Here is a 12,631-nt window from a genome sequence, read left to right as displayed (position 1 = left end):
TTTTAGGAGGAAGGTGGTTTTGGCCGCATTGAATTCCTCGGAATTCAAACTTATCCCAAAGGGGAGAAATAAATGGAATATTTGCAATTTTTTTTTTTTTTCCCGGGAATATTAATGGATAAAAAAACATCTCCTGCATGCCCTTGCTTTGCTGTGCTGCCACTACATTTGTTGTGCTTATCTCTCCATGCCTGCCCCGTTGATTTTTCGGGAAGATGAGGACGCGGAAAAATCCCTGCTCCGCCGACAAGGTTTGGCTGGAAAAGCAGCGGAGCGACGGAGCCGAGCGGGAAGCGCCGGAGCCCGAGGCCGTCAACGGGATCTGCCACGAGGATTCCATCGAGGGCGAGCTCAAGGGGGACCTGAAAAAGCCCAGGAATGGCAAAAAGCAGCGGAAGCGGAAGCGCTCGCCGAAGCCCAGGGCGCAGGATTCCAGGCTGGAGGCGATCCTGGCGGGAATGTCGGCGGAGCACGTGTGGTTTGACAAGCCCTTGTACGACCGCGCTGAGAACGCGTACAGGATAAAGCTGGCGGGTTCCCAGAGCTGGGAATCGCCTGAGACTGGGAAAGCCGCTCAGGAATCTCCTGCTGTAACCAGGTCGAAATCCAGCCAGGATATTCCCAAGGTGAGGATGCTCCCGGCGTGCTCCCACGGAAACCTGGCTGCCTGCCACCACGTTGTCCAAGGGGTTTGGATCAACAAGCTTGACTTCGATAAGGCCGAGAGGGCGTTCATGGAGAAATCCCGGTTTTTCCTTCCTCCCAACGCCCTGGCCATCCCGTCCGTGTGGGCGAATTCCAGGCTGGGAACGCCGGACGAGGGCTACGGCACGGCCTTGCCCACCCCTGCCACTCCAGGATTGGCTCCCGGCATTCCCAACTCTCCCGCGGCCTCCGTTCCCAGTTTGCCCGGCTCCGACCAGCAGACGGTCAACGGGAAGCCGCAGATTTCCAACTGGGAAGTTCTGGCGTCCGAGGTGTGGCTGGAGAAGCCTCTGTACGATGATGCTGAGAAGAATTTTTATGAGAAGATGTTGGACGGGCATCCCTTGGATAAAACCCAACAGCAGCAACGTGGCTGCCCGGAAGCATCCAAGAATCACAACCCTGGGAAACAAATGGGAATCGCCTCCAGCAACCCTGAGCTCCCTGATATTCCCAAGGAAAATCCCACCTGCTTTTTCCTGCACAAGGACAGCGAATCCGTGTGGCTGAATAAGGTGACCTACGACAGGGCTGAATCCAGATATTTTGCCCTGGAAGCGGCCAGAGCAGCAGAGAAAACAGGGATCCAGGAATCTGCTGCAGGAAATCCCTCCCATCCAGCTGCTCCGAGCATTCCCGCTGTGGAAACGAAGTAGGAGAAGTTTTTTTGGGGGTAACACCCATGGAAAAAAAAAAAAAAAAAAAAAAAAACCAAACCCAAAAATCAGCCGGGTCGGGATTGAGCCAGAAGGAATTTGCATGTGGAAAAGACTGGGTGGACTTGGAGAGGATCCTGGTGGGCAGGGAGCAGGGGGGAAAATCCTTCAAGGAATTCCCCTTCTCCTGAGGAATTCTGGTGGATGAAGGCTGTGTTTGTGTGGAGCTAGATGCTGAAAGGCAGGGCTGGGGAGTGAGCTCATTATCCCCCTTTTTGCATGGATTCAGCGCCATCCTCCTTTCCATCCTCTCATTCCATGTGAAAATCAACATCATAACCAGCACCCAGCTTGAAGAAGGTTTGGAAGTGACCGGAATACAATCTAGGGAATCAGTCTGGAGCGTGTGCTGTAGTTTGGTTTTTTAAGGGAATTTATATTTGGAATTTTTGGAATGCCCTTGGATCTTCTCCAAAGGCAGAGCTAAGGTAGAGGTGGATATTCCTGGAAAAAAAAGACTCTTGGAGCATCCGTCCTTATTTCTGACACTTCTGATCCATGAATTGTGTTGGGATTTGTTGGGAAGCCTTTAGGATCTTTGTGTCAAGGGATTTAGGGGTCAAATACCTTTCACCTGGTCCTGTTTGGGATCATTTCCTCTTTAGTTGGTCATAACTGGATATTTGGGTAAATCCACGTGTCTCTGTAAAAAAGTGGGAGAAATTTGTCTGTATTCGGGATTTTCTGTGAATGATCCTGGCTGGAATTCCAGCAGATCCTGGAGATTTGGGTGTGGAGAGTGGTTTTGCTGCAGCTCCTGTGTGTGGTGGCCTCTGGTCTCTTGCAAGTGCATAGATGAGATAAGGAGGGATTTGATTTTGGAAAAATCATCTCTGGCTTCCCTGGAAGTGTTTTATGGAAAACTATGGGATTTAGGATGATAAGGAGAATTTTCTTGTGCTGTGGTTTTCTTGTGCTGCTCTCCACCTTCTCAAACTCCTGCTGGCTCTTTCCCTGTCCCTTGCTGGAATTCAGGGCACTTCCTCTTTTCCTCTTTTTTGAGGGCTCCGTTTCCCTGCAAATTAAGAATTGAACCCACCTTTGCTCCATAAAAATTCCCTGTTTCCCAGCAGGATTTGGAGGTTTTTGCTATTTTCCCGTGTAGTGCCAGATCTGTCCCCTCCAAGTGTTGCTGATTTTTAATAAAAATTTCCCAGTGAACTTGTGGATTCCCCACCCCTTGAAATATCCAGGGAAAAGTTGGATGAGACTTGGAACAACCTGGGATGCTGGAAGGTGTCCCATGGCAGGGAGGTGGAACTAAATGATCTTTATGGTCTTTTCCAACCCAAACCATTCCATTATTTTAATTCCATTTCTGTTCTCCTACCCAAGACATTTTCCTTAGCACAAACTAGAAAATCCTGGCTTTTTGGAGTTTTTTTTTGTGGAATAAAGTCAGGATCAGCTGATTCATCCCATCCCCGCTCCACACCAGGTCAGGCAGGTGGGCGATTAATCTGTCCTGCTCTTTTAAGAGGATCCCGGGTACTTAAATCCGCAGCCAAGCCGAGCTGCAGGCACAGAACCCGCTCCTGACGAGCTGTTGACCTCCAATCCCGGCAGGAATTCACTTTCTGTGGGTATTTTCCCAGGAAAATGGCTGTGGATTACTTCCTGCACGACAAGATCTGGTTCGAGAAGTTCAAGTACGACGACGCCGAGCGCAGGTTCTACGAGCAGATGAACGGCCCCGTGGGTGGCTCCTCCCGCCAGCAGGTAATTCCCAGCCCCAGGAATTCCAGAGTAAGTCAAAGGACGTGATCCACCTGGATTTTTGTGGGATTTCCATTCTTTTTTTTTTTCTCTTTTTCCCCTTTTTTTCTTCCTGTAGCTCTCCGAGCTGTTTAAGACCCATTTGGGTTTGTTTTTTTTCTTCCCACTGTTTTCTGTGGAATTTGAAGGATTTGATCCCAAGGGAGATCAGGTGCCCTTCTAGAGGTGAACCAGTCCCAGCTTCCAGCAGTTATCCTAAATTTTTCCAGGCTGCGGGGAACTGTGGGGGCACAATTTGAGCTGGAAATCCCCAAATCCCCAATTTTACTGGCAAAGAGCATCCGTGCCCCTCTCCATCCAGGGAAAATGCTGCTTTGCTTCCATTTTGGAGCAGTCCTTTGGGATATTCCAAGGGAATACAAACCTAAGGTTTGAACAGAGGCACCACATCTGCAAAGATTTTTTTTTTTTGGGGGGTGGGGATTTTTTTATCCTTGTCTTTGTGTTCCTGGAAATATTCCAGGTGTTCCAGTGGAGGATTCTGTTCGTGGTACCGGTGAGTTGGGGAGGGGATGGTGGAGGGGGGGAAGCATGATCCTGCTGAGCTGCAATATTTCCAGCTTCAATATCATCCCAAAATTATTCCTGTTCCAAGGTTCAGAGCTTTCCTAACCTCTTCCTGCTCCTAACTGTGCCTGTGCCTTTGGAATGCTGAGTGTTCAGTGCCTCTTTCCAAGTGTTCACAGGGAGGCTTTTTGCTTGAAATTTTAACTTTTAGGCACATTCCAGCTATTCCTGCTGTGCTTCCTGGCTTAGGTGCTGGCACAGCACCTGGGAGACTGGGAATGAAAAAATTTGGGAGCTCTGGATGAGTGCTGGAAGTGGGTTTTGGAGTGAAAACCTCTTGGAACAGTTAAACTGTTTCAAGGCACATCAGGAGTTTCTAGGGAAGGAGGTTGGCCTGGGAGAGGTGGTTTGAAGGATGTTTGGAGGAATTTATCAGCCATTTCCCCCATGGAAAATATTTTTAAAACCTCCTTGGAAGTAGCAGGAAGTGGAGCCCACCTGGATGTGTCCAGGCTGTTTCTCCTTTATTTTCTGTTTAACTCAGGATTTGGGGGTTTGTGGAAATTTCACATCTCTGGTCTTGCTGGTGGTGGGGTTGCAGTCTGGGAAAGGCAAGGAGTGAATGGATGATGGAATTTCCAGGGAGGGAATCTTGAAATCCAGGCTAAGGCATGGCAGCAGGAGCACAGGGAAAAAATTCCAGGTGTTCTGTGTCCCACCCCTCTGGACAGAGCAGAGTCAGGGTTGTCACTTCCTGAACTCAGGTAATAACATGGAAAAATCCTGCCAGAGGCTGGGTTTTTAAGGAGTTCTGGAGTCACTCCAGCCTTCTGGCAGCATCCCAAACTTTTCAGGGTAATTATAGGGAATTTAAAAGCTCTTTGACTGGATGATCCTTCTGAACACGTGACCAGGGATTGCCCGATTTAGCCCCAATCCTTACGGCAAAAATCACTGAATCACGGAAAGCGCAATTCCCGATTTTCCCAATTCCCTCGCTCCTCCTTCCTTTCATTGTTGTTTTTTTTTTTTTTTTTAACTTCCCTGATGAATTTTTTTTTTTCCCCTATGTTTTAATAATATTTTTTTTTAAAAAAGAAACTCTTGGTTCTTTCTGCGCTGTTTGCAGGAGAACGGAGCCAGCACGATCCTCCGCGACATTGCCAGAGCCAGGGAGAATATCCAGAAATCGCTGGCCGGAGTGAGTACCCAAGCTCTCACCAGCTGGCTGCCTGCATCCCATTTTTTTGTGGGTTTTTTTTTTTTTTTTTTCTTCTTTTTATAGAATTCTAATCCCATAGATCATTTGGCTTCTTGGTTTGGAAGCTGGAGGAGAAGACCAAGGTGTGCAGCGCCGTGTGCCACCAGCTCTGCCCCGTCCCCACGCGCTGCTCGCCTGCAGCGCTGCCAAAACTGGATTTGGGTTAACAGAATTCCCTGAATTGGGCTTTTCCTTCCCTTTTTAAAATTTTTTTTTGGGGTTTTTTTTCCTGGTGGGATGTTCCCATGGGTCTTAACTAACAGGTTCCAACTCGCTGAGCGCGTGGCTCTTTTTTGGGATACACTGGGCTGCCACCTTCTCTTCCCTGTTTTGCTTCCAGTTTAGGGGATGTGCAAAAAAAAAAAAAAAAAAACCAAAAAAGTTGTGTTTTCCATCTGCTGCATCCAGGGAATTCAGCTTGGCTACAAGCTCCAAGGCTGGAGCATCCTGGAGGAGCTCAGGAATGCACTTTGTGGAGGTGTTTTTGTGCTGAGTGCAGACAAGACCGTTAAAAAAAAAAATCTTCATTTTTGTAAAAGAAAGTTAAAATACTAACAAGTGGTTTTATGGGAAAGGAAAATCCATGGAATACAGCCCAGGTGTCTTGATTTCCTGCCTCTGTATTGGGACTCCCAAAGTAATCCATCCATTATTTGGCCTCATAATTCCCAAGCACCCTCAGTTTCTATCTTTGATCAATATCAGGGAATAACGAGGAATTCCCCTTTCCCAAAGGGAATATTCCATATTCCTCCTTACACCAGCAGAAAGGAGCCAGATATTTGGGATGAATATAAGGAATCACTATTTCAGTCAACAGCTTAATGAAAATTTTTCCTGAACTGGCTCATTTTATTTAAAAAAAAAAAATATATGGCTAAAGGAGGCCCCCATCCCAAACAGGGTCAAAAGTTCCTTTGGGAGAAACTTCTGGAATTGGGCAAGGGGCAGGGAATCCAAACCCAAATCACCTGGAAGTGCTGCTCATCTTCACCTTCCAGAGTGTTTTACCAAAAATAAGGAATTTCTTTCCTGACTCCTGTTAAAGAGCTTTTTTGGGAGGGAATCCCAGAAGTTTGGATCATCCAGGTGCTGTAACAGGGGATTGGTAAAGCAACAGCCCAAAGCCAGGATAGGAATTTTGGGATATAAATTGTTTGGAGATGTTTTTGGGGACTAGAGTAAGATGTCAAAAATTGCTGGGTATTTTTTGTTCCAGGGAAAGGGGTTGGATCTTCCACGTGGCTGAAAAATATTTGGAATATCCCTCAAGGATCATCTTTAGTGTTGGGTAACCAGGATGGACTTTAGGGCATTCCTAAACTTCTTCCTTGCATTCCCAGCCCCCAAATTTACACTGTGAGAAAAGTGGGAAGAGCAAAAATCCCAGGATTTTTGTATTTCCTTCCTTCATGATTATTGTCAGGGGTTTTAGGATGTGGCAAGGGAAGAACTGGCTGTGAAAAACTGGGAAAATGGGAGTTTTGTGCCTTTTTGCTGGGAATTTCAGGCTGAGATTGTGTCATAAAACATAGGAATGAGCACTTGGAATATGATGGGAGTCTGGAGTTCCTTGATTATGAGGAAAAGCAGGAAGTAGAACAGGAAATTCCACCTGAACGTGAGAAAAAATTTTATTGTTTTTGATATTTAAAGCTTGCTTTAGGGATTCAAACTTCAGGGAATAACAGATGTTTGTATCCCAGGTTGTTAGACCAGAGTCCTCTTTTGTGCCCTTCATAATTCCTGGGGATTCTATTTGTTTGGATAATTAGGTTTATGCACAATTCCAACTTTCCCAAGCATTTCTGTGTCCAGAATATTTGAGATTGGCTGCAGCTTTAAGGTGGGTTCAGCACAAAAATTATGGCTTAAAAATAAAGGATTTGAGGACTTTGTGCAGGATTGCAGAGGAAGGGAGAAAAGTGATGCTGTGGAACTCTCCACCTTGGGAATTCTGAATTCTTATCCCTGATAAAATTCATGGATGCTTGTGTGGAGCTGGAAGTTGGAAGAGGGAATGGGTTTCATAGCAGAGGTATGGTGTCCACATTCCCAAAGCTTGGAGCATCCTCTCCTCAGGGAATGTCTCACAAAGGCAAATTTTCCATAATTTTTGAGGATTTGGGACATGATTGTGCCTCTCGCATTGCCTTATGTGTTCCAATTAAGATCTCGTGGTTGCTTCAGCTTGGGACAGGTATCCCTTGCTCTTCCCATGCTTTTCCCTCAAGGATCATCATTAATGTTGGATAACCAGGCTGGACTTTAGGGCATTCCTAAACTTCTTCCTTGTATTCCCGACCCCCAAATTTCTCACTGTGAGAAAAGTGGGAAGAGCAAAATTCCTAGGATTTTTGTCTTTTTTTCTTTCTTTTTCTTTTTTTTTTTTTTTTTGAGGATTTATTACTGATAGGAAAGAGAAATTTCCTCTCCCCCATGCTGGCACTGCTGGGACACTTCCAAATCTGGGATCAGTTTTGAGTCCTCATGACAAGAAGGACATTGAGGGGCTGGAGTTCCCAGGGAAGGGAATGGATTGGGAAGGGTCTGGAGCATCAGGAGCAGCTGTGGGAGCTGGGAGAGCTCAGCCTGGAAAAAACATGAAGTTCAGGGGGGACCTTTTGACTTCCACAAATCCCTGACAGCATTCCCAAGTGGGAATCGGGATCTACTCCCAGGGAATGACAGGATGAAAGGAAACCACCAGAGGGAAAATTTAGCTGGAATATCAGGAAAATTCCTGATGGAAAGGGCTGTCCAGCCCTGGCACAGAGGTGGAGTCCCCATTCCTGGAGGGATTTGACATCCCTGTGGATGTGGCACTTGGGAATGCGCTCAGTGGTGGCCTTGGGGGAACTGCTGGACTCGATGGGCTCAGAGGGATTTTCCCACCTCTGTAATTCCATGATTTCCATCCTTGGAGCACCAGGGCTGGCATGGTGTGGTGAGCCCACAGCGCTGCACGAGCTCCCTGCACACACCGGGACGTTCGTGGAGAAGATCCCAGAATTCCTGGGGGAATGTTTGTGTGCGAGGCTGTTTCCCACCGCTCCCTAACTCCCCCTTGCATGCGGCTCTTCCCCGCTCTTGAGTTCCCTCTGGAATTGCGAAACCTTCTCCCATCTTGCCGAACTTTTTCCCGCCCTGCAGCAGAAGACCCCTGCTCGGAGCAAGGAGGCTCCTTGTGCCCGTCCCAAGAAACAGTCGGGACGCTCCTCTGTAAGTGAGCCGCGCACGGATGGAGCCTGTGGAAAAACGGGAGAGGATCTGGTGGGACGAGGAGATGGAGCAGGTTCTCCTTCCTCAGGGTGTGTCCTGTGGCACTGGGCTGAACCTGGATAATGGGATCTGATCCCAGCTCGGTGTCCTGGGATCTGCACTCGCTTTCCTGAGCCTGAATCCACAGCTGAGGCGTCAGAGATGGAATTTTTTCCTTTGATATTCCTCAGCCTCATCCCTGGAAGTATCCCAGGCAAAATTGGACAGGGATTGGAACATCTTGGGATAGAGGAACATTGTCTGGATGATCCTTAAAATCCCAACCTAAACCATTCCATGATTCAGACCTTTCCTCCTCATGCCTTGTATTCTTCATCTTATCCCTGCTTTTGCCTCTTTCCATTTATGTGACTGCTGAGATTCCACACTGGAATAAAAGAGAATAAATTATTCTCTCTTCACTTAGAAATGACAATTCAAGGGCAAATCCTGTTATTTTCTTTCCCTTTGTTGCCTGAAACTGATGGATGAGGAACCTCCTTAGCATTAAAAAAAAAAGAAAAAAAGCTTTTTTTTTCTTTTTTTTTTTTTTTTTTTTGCTGTCAAAAAATCCATTGAAACCAGAGTTGGAGTAATTATTCCCTCAGGGATGTGTTAAAGCAGATTGAAATTGTCAGGAATTAAAGGCTGGGCTGGGGAAGGTGGGAGTGTAGAATTCCTGGGATCTTTCCAGCTTTCCCAGTGTTACCTTAGGCAGGTCATTCCTGTCCCTCAGTGGGTTGGGAGAGCAGACCAAGATTTTTAAGGGGCTTGGTGTGAAATTTTATATAAATTTCATATGGTTTTAGTGGCATTTTGGGATCTGAGAGTGGGAAGAGTGATTTTATCCTTTGCTCCTTGGTGCCAGCTGAAATTCCTCAGGATTTAGTCCATGCTTCATTTTATAGAGCTGCTCCATTAGTTTCTATCCCAATTTAGAGAAAATATCCTTGGTTTTAGTTCAGCTCCTGAACTTCCTCTCTCCCTGAAGACACAACCCTGCTTTGCTGCATGGATTTTTCGGGAGGAGGGGAAACAACTCCATTTCATCCTGGTTTTCCTCATTGCAGAGTGCAAGCACAACCTCCCCTGGAGCTGCTGGTGACCAAAATGAGCTCCTGTCCCGAATTTCCCACCTGGAAGTGGAAAACCAGAACCTCCGCAGTGGTGAGTGGGAGAATTCCTTCTCCTGGCTGGAGACCTGGGAATTTGAGGTCATTTTTCCTAATTTTCCCTCTTTTTTTTCCCCCAGTTGTTGCAGACCTCCAGATGGCCATTTTCAAGCTGGAAAGCCGCCTGAACGCTCTGGAGAAATCCTCGACTTCCCACCAGCCCTCGTCTGTTCCTCCAACCCAGGTGAGCCTTGGAAAAACGCTGGGATTCTTCCCTAGGGATTATAACCAAAGATCCATGTGGATAAACATCCTGTTTTGATAAACCCATATAAATCCCACAAGCCTGTCCTGAGCAGTGGAGATTCCCATTCCTGAGTTTTTTTGGCAACTCCACGTTAATCTTTTCCCTCTTTTTCCCCCTTTAAAAAACCCCTCGGATCCGGTGAAGAAAGTGGAACCGTTCAGCGTTCCCTCCAAAAAAGTGGAGCTCCCGGCCAAGAAATCGGAGCCAGCTGCTGCCGAGGAGGATGAGGATGATGACATTGACCTTTTTGGGAGCGACGATGAGGAGGAAGACCAGGAAGCCGCCAAGGTGCGGGAGGAGCGGCTCCGGCAGTACGCGGAGAAGAAGGCCAAGAAGCCGGGACTCATCGCCAAGTCTTCCATCCTGCTGGATGTGAAGCCGGTGAGTGGATTTGGGAATTTGGGAGCTCTGGGAGTGGGGCTGGGAATCCTCTCTCGTCCAAGAGAGGATGGTGGTGGCACTTGTGGAATTCCAAACAAGGGCTTGGAGCGAGGTGGGATTTTCTTGCAGTGGAAGGCTGGGATGGGTTTGGATGGATGGGATCTTAAATCCCATCTCATTCCATAGGCAGGGATACTTTCCACTATTCCAGGTTGCCTTAGACACTTCCAGGGATGGGGCAGCCAAAGCTTCTATGGGAATTCCATTCCAGGGCCTCACCACCCTCCCGAGGAGGAATTTCTTTCCAATATCCCATCTAATCTTGCCCTATTCCAGTTTAAAACCATTCCCGCTTCTCCTGTCACACTCCATCCTTGTCCAAAGTCCCTCTCCAGCTTTCTTGGATCTCCTGGAGGCACTGGAAGGGGCTCTGAGGTCTTTTGGAGCCTTCTCCAGCCAGGAAAGGGCACTTTGGATCAGTTGTGACATTCCCAGAGATGTCACCCGGATACCCCTTGGAGCTGCGGACGCTCTCCAGGAGAACCCTAAAACCTCCCCATTCCCACTTTTCCAGTGGGACGACGAGACCGACATGGCCAAGATGGAGGAGTGCGTCCGCTCCATCCACATGGACGGGCTGGTGTGGGGAGCCTCCAAACTGGTGCCAGTGGGATACGGCATCAAGAAACTCCAAATCCAGTGCGTGGTGGAGGACGAGAAGGTCGGGACAGACATCCTGGAGGAGGAGATCACCAAGTTTGAGGACTACGTAAGTCTTGGAGTGGGATGTGGGAAGGGCCTGGAAGCCGTGGGAGGGGGGTGAACTCAGGTGTGTTTTCCTGGGAACACCTGGATGACTCCAGCTTTTGTCCCCTTCCAGGTGCAGAGCGTGGATATTGCTGCTTTTAACAAGATTTAGAAGGGAAAACTGTATCCCCCCTCATCCGAAGCTGGAATTAATAAAGATGAACATTGGGAGTGCACGTTGGGTCATGGGTTTTTCCCTCGGGTGCAGCTTCTCCAGGGGGATTTGATGGGAGATTTTGGGATATTGGAGCAGCTTGGCCAAGTGGAAAGTGTCCCTGCCCATTGCAGGGAATTGGAATGAGAGAGATTTAAGATCTCTTCCAACCTAAACAATTCCACGATTCCCCCATCCTTCATGGAAGGAAAGAACTCAAGACATGGACCTGAATTTTGGGGCTGGAATGAAGGTCTCGGGGTGTTTCCAGCCACCTTTCCCAAGGTTTAGAGACCCGAGTCACTCCCTACAAAAAAAAAACAGGATGAATAACCAGGAAGCATCCAGGAATTGCTGGTTTGGGATGGATTCCATCCCTCTTTTCACACTGACTCCCTGCCCAGGTCACTTGAGCTGAGTGTGGCCTGGCAAGGGGACAGGTGACATTCCTGAGCATGGCCTGCTGAGGGCACAGGTGACATTCCTGACTTTGGGAACACGAGGTCTGTTCCAGTGCCAGGGTCCAAGGTCTGGGGCCACCAAGGGACAGGGGAATTTCCATGGGACGGTGCTGTGAGGGGACAGGTGACATTCCTGACTTAGGGAACACGAGGTCTGTCCCAGTGCCAGAGTCCAAGGGCCACCAGGGGACACGGGAAGCTCCCTGGGATTGTGCTGCAAGCCTGTCCCTTGTCCTGCTGGGGCCAGATACGTGACACGTGGCCCTCGCAGGGTCCTGCCACCCCCAGGGCACTGCCAGGAGTGCCCCTTGTCCCCTGTGCTGCCATCCTGAGTCCCTGCTGGTGCCACGTGTGCCTTCTGTGTCCCGTTTCTGTCATGTCACCACCTTGCGTCCCCCATGGGCCACCATCCCTGTGCCGTGTGTGGACATCCCCTGTGCTCGGTGTCCTGCATCTGTCACCCTCCCAGTGTCACCCGTGTGCTGCCATCCCTGCTGCCCTGTCCCCGTTTTCCCCCATGTCCCTCAGTCTTCCCTCTGCTGCCATCCCCGTGTTCCCCTTGTGCTGCCAATCCCCTGTGCCCAGTGTCCTGCATCTGTCACCATCCCAGTGTCACCCGTGTATTGCCATCCCTGCTGCCCTGTCCCCGTTGTCCCCCATGTCCCTCAATCTTCCCTCTGGTGCTATCTCGGTGTCCCCCTTTGAACTGCCATCCCCGTGTGCCCCCCCTTGTGCTGCCATCCCCTGTGCCCAGTTGTCCTGCATCTGTCACCATCCCAATGTCACCCGTGTTGCCATTCCTGTCCCGTGTCCCCCGTGTGCTGCCATCCCTGCTGCCCTGTCCCCGTTGTCTCCCGTGTCCCTCTGTCCCTGTATCATCCCTCTGCTGCCATCCCGGTGTCCCCATTGTGCTGCCATCCCTGCGCCACGCCACGTGTCCAGCTGTGTCACCAACCCTGCCATCCCTGCTGCCCTGTCCCCGTTGTCCCCCATGTCCCTCTCCGTGTATCTTCCCTCTGCTCCATCCCCATGTCCCCTTTGTGCCATCCCTGCGCCTCATGTCCACTGTGCGCTGCCACCCGGCGTGTCCAGCTGTGTCGCCAAAACTGCCCCATGTCCCCCTTGTGCTGCCATCCCTGCGCCATGCCACGTGTCCAGCTGTGTCACCAACCCTGCCATCCCC

General features: G+C 49.2%; 1 protein-coding gene across 3 annotated transcripts; it reads left to right on the top strand.

Annotated features, from left to right (window-relative positions):
* Window positions 1-215: 215 nt before the first annotated feature.
* EEF1D (eukaryotic translation elongation factor 1 delta) lies at window positions 216-11,009 on the top strand. Of its 3 annotated transcripts, XM_058026086.1 has the most exons (9): window positions 216-1,357; window positions 3,017-3,140; window positions 4,834-4,905; window positions 8,119-8,187; window positions 9,297-9,393; window positions 9,479-9,582; window positions 9,790-10,026; window positions 10,601-10,795; window positions 10,907-11,009. In XM_058026086.1, the coding sequence occupies exons 1-9, from the start codon at window positions 216-218 to the stop codon at window positions 10,943-10,945; spliced, it is 2,079 nt and encodes a 692-aa protein (XP_057882069.1). In that variant the 3' UTR covers window positions 10,946-11,009. The 3 variants fall into 3 exon arrangements, with proteins under 3 accessions (XP_057882069.1, XP_057882078.1, XP_057882086.1); XM_058026095.1 differs by lacking the exon at window positions 8,119-8,187; XM_058026103.1 differs by lacking the exons at window positions 4,834-4,905; window positions 8,119-8,187.
* Window positions 11,010-12,631: the final 1,622 nt, after the last annotated feature.

The sequence above is a fragment of the Melospiza georgiana genome, chromosome 1 (assembly GCF_028018845.1).
Source record: "Melospiza georgiana isolate bMelGeo1 chromosome 1, bMelGeo1.pri, whole genome shotgun sequence".
Taxonomy (NCBI): domain Eukaryota; kingdom Metazoa; phylum Chordata; class Aves; order Passeriformes; family Passerellidae; genus Melospiza; species Melospiza georgiana.
Note: the sequence above shows the minus strand (reverse complement) of the source record. Positions and strands in the feature narration are given on the sequence as shown.